This window comes from Procambarus clarkii, chromosome 40, assembly GCF_040958095.1.
Source record: "Procambarus clarkii isolate CNS0578487 chromosome 40, FALCON_Pclarkii_2.0, whole genome shotgun sequence".
NCBI lineage: Eukaryota > Metazoa > Arthropoda > Malacostraca > Decapoda > Cambaridae > Procambarus > Procambarus clarkii.
The window spans coordinates 14,305,932-14,315,195 of record NC_091189.1 but is presented as its reverse complement, the minus strand read 5'-3'; the positions used below and the strand labels follow the sequence as shown (position 1 = coordinate 14,315,195).

At 42.1% G+C, this 9,264-nt stretch overlaps 1 protein-coding gene across 4 annotated transcripts in view; it reads right to left on the bottom strand.

The window, feature by feature from the left end:
- Positions 1-338: 338 nt before the first annotated feature.
- Positions 339-9,264, bottom strand: part of LOC123757922 (dual specificity protein phosphatase 10) — a 60,403-nt gene continuing 51,477 nt past the window's right edge. For 3 of the 4 annotated variants that reach the window (XM_045741885.2, XM_045741883.2, XM_069338726.1), the window contains one exon: positions 339-3,231. Coding sequence is in view for 2 of the 4 variants with exons in the window: in XM_045741883.2 (XP_045597839.1) it covers positions 2,933-3,231 (299 nt within the window). In the remaining 2 variants the exon portion in view is untranslated. The remainder of the gene's footprint in view (positions 3,232-9,264) is intronic. The other variant, XR_011231007.1, reaches the window with a different exon arrangement.

Genomic DNA, 9,264 nt, shown 5'->3' with positions numbered 1-9,264 from the left:
GTATGAAATGGTGGGGTACCACTATGGATGTTATGTAGCTAGTGGAAGATATTTTGAGTGAAGTGCAAGTATTTCCCACTTCCATTGCTTCCCTGCCTCGTGTAACTCAAATGAAGTAATTATGATACCCATTCTTATATGGTGTTATAATTAAATTTCTATAATATTTTTTGGTTAGTCTCAGAATTTAAGATTTGCAATTTCTCTCCAACTGTAGACTGGTCATTGTGTCATCTGAACACCCTGTATTGTATAGGTTTAAGTAGTTGTGGTACATACTGTAATTAGATCTTAAAATATTATATTTTACAATAACTTTAAAGGATTATAGAAATACATTATGTATCTGAACATTTATTTTAAATCTTAAAATGATAGAGCAGATATATAAACCCTATCCAATAATGTCTAGATAATAAATACGAAGTCATGATTTGCACTAAATCATGTACAATAAATACAATCTGCTGGATAAAAAAAATGTATAGTTAAAAACATGAAATAATCCTAATATACAAGACTAGATTTTTTTCGTTTTCAGACTGTAAAACCTAAGCTGAGATACTGAAGACAACTCTGATGCTCAGCATGAACTCTCATGCCTGTAATGGCAAATACTACTCGCTCGCATTCTTTTATTCAAACACTTGATTTTCTTGGTATATGTTCCAAGGTTTTTTATATTTTTTATATTTTATATGTAATGTGAGTTTCTAATGAAACATTAACCAAAAGAAGCAAGCCTTTGATAAGGGCTTATCGTCTTGGCAATTGTGTACCCAATACTTTGGATAGCAAGACAATTCTAGTGGCACAAGAACGAACTTTTATTTGCTATGAACTAAAAACTAGGATGAAATCATAATTTTTGTCTTTGTACTACAACAAATCTAAGTTTGTGTCATAAATAGGATTTGAAGTTTATTGGCATAAATCATGAATATATATATGTACAGATATACATATATCTATATATATGCATAACAACTATTTGATGGAGAAAAACTGAGCCAAATTTAAGAGGCAGCAAATTGCCACATGGCATCACCACCTCTACTTCCTGAGTGCAAGAGGCCGAAAATTACTTGACACTACTATACTTCCGTTCTAATGCAACTGAATTCCACTTTTACTCTAGATTACAGAAATGCTGTATGTAAAGTCCAAACATAACATTACAGACATCAGATCCCTTACAAATCCCCTGAATGAGTAAAGGCATCATAAGTACAAGACCCTCGCTACACCAGGCCACTACTGGTAATCACACAATTCTGGCATTTCATTTTAAACATTTGGTCCTTACTGCAGTTACACCTAAAACACTGGCAACATTTGCAATGACTTTAAATTCACAGGATAAGAGTTGGAGTGATGCAGAGGATTGGGCAGAAATGAGTAATTTACCGACATGATAAACTATCCCCTGACCACCTCTGACATTGTGCACCAATTATATTGTGATTAGCAATTTTTTTTTAACTGTGGTTGCTACATGAACATTATGAGCTGCTGGAATGGTCTCTAAACTTTATATAATACCTAGAGGCTATGACAACTAGAGTTATTATCCACCACTAATGGACAACTACAAGTCAATTAAAACATACTCTAGTTTGTAGTTTATTAAGTTGGCTCCCCAAAGTGCCAGTCACTAGCTGTAAATCTAAAGACTTCAAGTTGTGGGTGATAAGTGTGGGTGTTGTGCAGTGACCTGGGAAAACTATGCTTCCTAAGACCCTGACTCGAGCAACGGTTCCCTCGTCACATCACAATGTTTACACTGAAGGAGACGCATCACATAACTTGTCAGAAACGATGAAAGGCTCCTGATAAGGCAATGTAGTATTTTCTCCTTGCATACACACGATACAAGAAAACTAGCATCTAAAAATTTTTAATTACTAGTGTTGATTAAACCCTAGTTAAGGCAAAGGTACACATTAACTGTACTAATACTGCACTATCTGAACTGCCCCAAACTGCTCATCAAAAGCAGACGGTCAACTGAGAGAAGGGATGGGCCTTCTCAATCTTCAGGTCTTCTCTAAAATTTTGTTTGAACATAAAAGTTCTGCATTCTGTTATATGTAGGAATTAAATCTGAATATGAAGATGCCACATCTCTGAACAACACACTCTTGTGGTCATTAACGCAAGAAACAATATTAAAACAAATAGTTCCGACTTTAGTTCTCACAACCTTCAGTGTACTAGCTTTAATGTTTTATTTTATGTGTAATCAATTAAAAATAAATTTTATTTTGGAAGTCCATGGGATTTGAAGGTTATAAACCCCTTTAATAGTAAACTGATTAAATGTTGCAAAGAAAATGTGTAATATGCAACATTTGTCCCATTCCACGTGACCAACCTGTAAACACACCACACTCATCACTAATGCATGCAGACTCGATACACACGACCCTGATTTTGATTATACATATTTAAATAACATTTACAGACTAAGAACCACTTCTTCTGTGCGCATTCTTTTTGCAGTGCTCACTTTCTCTCTGTCTCCTACTCCCTGCAGATCTTCCTCTCTGCAGTGACATCTTTTTGAAGACTTCAAAGTGACATCCTCAGTACTATTATACAATATATTTGCGCTATGCACGTTTCTGATACAGGTAATGTCTTTTTCTGTAGCTTCTCTTCTTTGTACCTCTTCACTAAGCTTAATTTCCAAGTCATTGAGGAAGAGTCTGGTCAGCTTATGCGAGTGGAAACTGGTGTGGAGAGACTGACCAAGAGATGCAAGATTAGTAGCATCTTCCTGTGGAGTGGCATGACATGGATCTTGTTCTTGCCTCAAACACCCACACTCTTTCCTGCTTGATGCTGCACTGGCCTCTGTCATGTCCATACTGAAGCTACCCAAGCCCTCAACCGGGGCAGTATTGTAGAGTCCAACTCCTTTTGGCGGCTGTCATACTTGGCAAGCACTAGGAACCTTTTTAACCTCTTGCCGTTGCCATTGACATTGGTGACAAGGTTTGCAGTCTGCCTCAGTTTTATCGGCCTGAAGAGCAGCTTCCCACTCTACCAGCTGTCCCATGAAGTTGAGGTTTGGGGAGATAATCAGACGTCGAGACTTAACGTACTTGTACGAGTCTACCATTGTCATGCGGGTGTGCTTCATCAGGTAGGCGATCACTATAGTGGGTGAGCGTGACACCCCCGCCTGACAATGGACCAACACTCTAGCGCCGGCTTGTCGAGCCTCATCTGGAAAGTAAACAAATACAATTAATGAAAGTTGTCAATGTCTTACAATTAGCAGAATTGTGTAAGGTAACTTAATAATTCATGAGCAAAGCAATGTTTAGTGTGGATTACTGTAAACAATTAATATACTCGATTAAATACACAAATACCTAAACACATATGCTGTATGTGAATGTATTACACACACACGCACTGATACTGGAAATACGCACCACACATACTGTATTCGCTACCTACTGCCGTGTTAATATGAGCATAGAGGTTTCTGTACCTTGTAAAATTGCTGGGGGCACCGTTCAGACCAACTGCCCAAAGACAAAAGCAATAATTGTTTGCAAATCTTTTGTTTGGGTTGCTAGTCATGAGCCCCCTATTGTTTAGGCCCAGGGCTAGAGCCCCACACTGGGGGGGGGACTGCTCGCCCTTCCTCTCCCAGCTGAATTTAAAAAATTACAGCAATAGTACATGTAAAACGCTGCATTATGTATGCGCATGAAAATTATTTTAGATCCAAGTGAAAATTAACATACGAAAAAAATGCACCCGTGTGGTAACTAAGTAAACAATGGTTATTTACAGGATAGAAATCCACTACCTTTTACTCCTACAAGGTAGGAGTACAAGGTAGTAGAGTACAGCAGCAGCGTCCTATGCTGCTGTACATTAGCCTAATGTTCCTTAAACACACTGCTCACACAACCCCTCCCGGCCTCGCCCTCAGCATGTTTTATGACTCAGAAAAAGAGGGGGAAGAGACAAAATTCTTTTGAAAGCTCCACAACGCACTATAGCACAGTTGTTTGCTATTTGAGCCTGGTAAAATTATTGCTTCCAGATCATGTGTCATTTAAGTTATTGATAAATTAGGTAACTTATTATCTTAGTCATTTTACTCACAAACAATAGTAGGGAAAAAACAGCCAATGACGAGATGTCTAACTAATTATACTATGGGAAACCATATCGATCGTTCTTCACAGTTCTGATATGGATAGTTTTTAGTTCTTTATGCCATGAAAATAGAGAGAACCAAAGCAGAATGGAATTATAAACCATTACTCCAAATGCGTGAATAAGAAGTGGTGACGCGGGATGCACTTGTGGTTCCAGGGCTCGGATGTTGCCGGCAACAGTAAGCGGAAGACCGCCATCCATTCTCAACTTGATTGAGAATTGTCACTGTCACCATCCATTCTCATTGTCACATGTATGAATGAAAAAAAAAGTTGCTGAACGAAATACCGAGTAACAGTGGCTCATCTACTTAACAAGGTATTTGATCAGCTTTGTTAACAGAAGTATCCAACGAAGCCTATATCTACAGCAGCATGCTCAGACGTTTTCTTTTATAAGAGTATGACTTAATGGTGGTAGGGTAGCTGCGTATGGCTACATGAACGTACAGTATATAACGCGTAAGGCAGCGTGTACATGACAGGTGGGAGGGCGGGACATCATCAGTCATAGCCACCGGGTGTCTGGGATTATTGTGACTCATACACTTAGTCAGCCCTCACACTATGCTGCTGCTCCTCTCCCCCTCCAGTACGCACCAAACTTTACCAATCTACATCATACGGCCACTGAAGATGCTAATCAAGAGACAAGGGAAGTATAAAATCAAATACAGTTAACGGAGGCAAGAGCGATGAAAGGGTCGTAATAAGTACAGTAAACATGGCGGGCGGGGCAGCAGCAGGTGGTGATGGTGGCAAGGACTGTCTCACGCTTCATTGTCAACCCCAACACCACCTATATCAGTCACGCTACACAGATTTACACCATATATTATCACCAGTCTATTCTAGACATAAATGTTGGGCAAAGGTGCGGCTCGTGTAAAGCTTGAGGAAATAGCTTTCTCAACGATGACGGCCTCCCAGATTATAGACGTTGTGCCAGCCTAACCGTGTTGGCTGCTGACAAAAATTAGCAATTACACCTTGGGAAAATCTTCTGACATATGCAAAATGTTCTTCTCGCTCAGCCCCCGCCTCCTCCACACACCCCATCTGCAAACTTGGCGTCTAAACCCCCTCACCCACTGCCAAAGAGCCCTGACCGCCTCCCCTCAATCGACGTTGACTAGTAAGCTCCAAACAATGAACGGATCAGCTAGGTCAGGATTATGAATGACCACAGCCACTCCTCCCAACCTCCCCATCCCATTATATATATCTATTTCACAGGCATTTTCATTCACGTTGCCGCACACTCTTACGTTTAGTTTTTTTTTTTTTTTTTTTTTTTTTTTTTACTGACTAAACACTAAACATTGGCTAAAGATAGGCAGCCTTTAGAAAATGAATTTTTGTACAACTCCAGATAGAAGAATGCTCACATATAGTCAGTTATAATTTTAGTTCAGCTAATTCTGAAGTCCATTATATGCAGAGCTCAATTATGTATTATCCAACCAACGTTCCATTCACACTACATGAGAAGTCTGCAAAAACGTAAAAGGTTGATGGTTGATTGATGAAGATTAAGCCACCCAAGAGGTGGCACGGGCATGAATAGCCCATAATGCGGGCCACTCCAGGCAACAGCCTGTTGGACCAAGCTCTCAAGTCAAGCCTAGCCCCTGGCCGGGCTTGGGAAGTAGAACTACGAGAACCCCATCCAGGTATAGATACTTTAACCATGGGATTAAATTGAGCTGACACGCCACACGGTTGACTTGAAGTGGTTAACGAAAGGTAGAAGAGGAAGGTTGAACAGACTAGAGCTGTGATGTGGGCGACTTTCCAGCTGTCTCAACTCTATCGTGAAAGGACCCGCCCCTTCATGAGTCATCTCCGGACTACCTGTTGGGCGTCCTCGTCACGCGCCTCCGCACATTTAACGCCTTAACTCCCCATATGATTTGTTACTCTTAAATACTCCATACACAGCATCACGACAAGGTATTTTCTCGCCACAAATAACTAAACACTGACGTGCAAATACTGTACATGTTAAATCATATACTGGATGGTGTTCTAGTTCTTCTACTCCCTAAGCCCGGCCCGAGGCCAGACTTGACTTGAGAGCTTGGTCCACCAGGCTGTTGCTTGGAACGGCCCGCAGGCCCACATATCTACTACAGCCCGGTTGGTCCGGCACTTCTTGAAGAAAACTATCTAGTTTTTTATTGAAGATGTCCACGTTTGTTCCTGCAATATTTCTTATACTTGCTGGGATATGGAGTTTAGAATGAGCTGGTGATGGGAGGTAAAGCGAGCCACATTATAATGGAAGGGTCACAGTACCAGGAAACACCAGCCACTCAGCAACACCGTCAACTGTGTCATGTAGCGACTAGCTACCGTGCACTGAACTATGCTGGATAGAACCCGCGCGCTTTGTTCCCACCACTACAACCTTCCCTCACCACCTTCACCACACCGCTTATTACACCAGCAGGATACACCACACATGCAACACGCAGGCCAGAGTACCAGGATAGGTTAAGGCACCTCAAATATCATAATCCAAGAGGAATGAAGGAACAAAGAGGATATTATCACTATATAATATTATTATATATATATATATTATATATATAATATATAAATATAGGGGAAATGTACAAGGTGGCCAAAGACAGCCTCTTTTAGAGAGAGAACAGACGTCAATTAGGTAAAGCTGGATACGTAAATTGGAAATGTAAAGAAATAAGCGCCACCTGTACGGGTGTTCAACAAAAAGAATGATCAACAAAATGAACACAAATAACGGGAATTCAAAAACTAATTAAGGAAGCCAACTCCATCCACAACTTAAGGCCGGAAACAACAAAACCCTAGAGTCAAGATGAAATATAACTAATCAGGTACAGCATGGCTAGTAACCAGGACAAAACAGTAGACCCCCATTTTTTTTAATCAGCGTTAGGTAAGCCAGCTGAGCAAGCTATGAGAGTGCTGGTAAAGCTTGCATGTGTTGTCTTCCAGTAAAGTGGCGTCGATGTATTAATTAAGAGCAGGTGGGTGTGCTGGGACCTAATGGTAGAGTGATATAACAGGCGCCAACCACACACGCTGTTGCTTATCTAATCAAGGGATGTATCTTTTGAGTCACTGCAGAACCTCACATGAGTGGACGTCTACCTCCGCTAGCCACGCCAGCTTATCTGTTCCATGACTCGTCGTAACCACTTCTAGCAGATATAAATCATCCATATCCAGATGGTGTCCTAGTTATTCTAGAATTAAAGGTCAATGTACGAAAGCTGAACTACAACACTTTCCCCACGCAACACAATTACTGACGGTGACCTGGCGGACGGGCCCTGGGAAGAGGGTGGCTCAAAACGTATCCAGATATTCCGAGGACAACTAGACAGCATTCCAGGAAAGGTATGAGGGACGGGTGAAGAATGGTAGAGAAACGGTGAAGATGGTGGGGTGAATGAGATAGACGGGATGGGGGGGGGGGAGAAGGGGAGCAGGATTCTCTAGCGGTGGCCAGAACAGTTGTGCCAGCTGTGTTCTTCCTGTGGCGTCGCTGCACACTCGCCCTGCATCGCCAGCGAGGAAGGGGGGGCTGGGTGAGTGCTCTTGTGGACAGTGACTGCCAACGAAAAGGTTGGGCAGCGCGGGGGATGGATGAGGTGGATGTTATCCAGACGGAAAGTGCGCCACGCAGCTCACTACACAACGAATGATACACTACGATAACAATGCGTTGTGAAATCAGTTAATTAAACTATCGTACTGAAGCATCGCAACATAGGGTATTCAAGTTTTAAAACAATTTGAACATTTGAAACTATGGTATCGCGGCTCTTAAATTTAGCTAGTATTGTTTTAATACATTATCCGGTGATACACGCTACTGTATGGAATATATTTAGAGAAGTTTGTAAGATTTTAGAGACAACTTCGGCTTTTACAACAGCCTACCACCCACAAGCAAACGGAATGACGGAACGGACTAATCGTTCAGTCAAGGATATGCTTGCAATCCTTGCTGAACATGATGCAAACACCTGGGATGAACACCTACCCTATGTTCAGTTCGCCTTGAATACTGCCATCCACCAATCAATTAACACCCAACCACTTCATTTGTTTACTGGTAATTCATGCAATTTCCCGTCAGGTCTGCTTAACAGACATAATGTTGCATACGGGGAGGACTATCCTTCAGAGGTCCTGGGTAAAATGAGAAATGCATGGAATATTGCAGCTGAAGCGTCCAAGAAGGCACGGACTCGGTATGCTCATTTTTATGACAAGAAAGTGCGCCCTCTTGAGTTGAAGGAAGGAAGCCTCGTATTGAGAGTGAATGAGGCTGCGCCCGCCAATCAGAGCAGGAAACTAGCTCCGAGGTGGCGAGGACCATATAGAGTAATTAAAAGGGCGGGGCCGGTTAATCTTGTTATAAAAGGAGTGTTCGAGGACCAGGTGGAAAGGACAATTCATGCAAATAAATTGAAACATTATCATGCTAGAGAGGAATTAGAACTGCCTTCAGCGGGTCTAGTTCCTGACTCAGCAGTGCTGACTCATGGCTTCACCGACGAGTCAGAAGATGAGGATGACCCTCTGTCATCGCTCATCAGTAGTCAGGTGCAGTCTCGCCACCCTATGGTGACGAGATCTCGCGCTGTACAGTAAAGTAACTTCCTTGGTTAGTATAATTTAGTATTCATTAGATTTTCCTGTAAAGGCAATGAGATGTACTATGTCTATACTTGACTCAGGTAGCAACTTTTACCGTGCTCTGGGGTTCCACCTCCACCAAACCCAGAGTATATCTATGCTTCCGCTGTGTTGTGTCTGTCTGTTCCCCAGGTCTGATTGGTACACCGACCCAGTTGTTCCAGCCACACGTGAACCCTTGTCTGTAAAGACCGAGGGGGGAGGCACGTTACACAAAGCCCTCCCCCCACCAGACCCCAGTAACCCATACATCAGTTACTTTGGGGATGAGTGACTGTCCAAGAGTCACCCGGCCGACGCCTCACGTCACTAACGAGGTTGTCAGGGCCAGCGAGCTGTCCACATTATAGCAGTCACCGGAGGTGCCATACAACGCCGGGGTAGC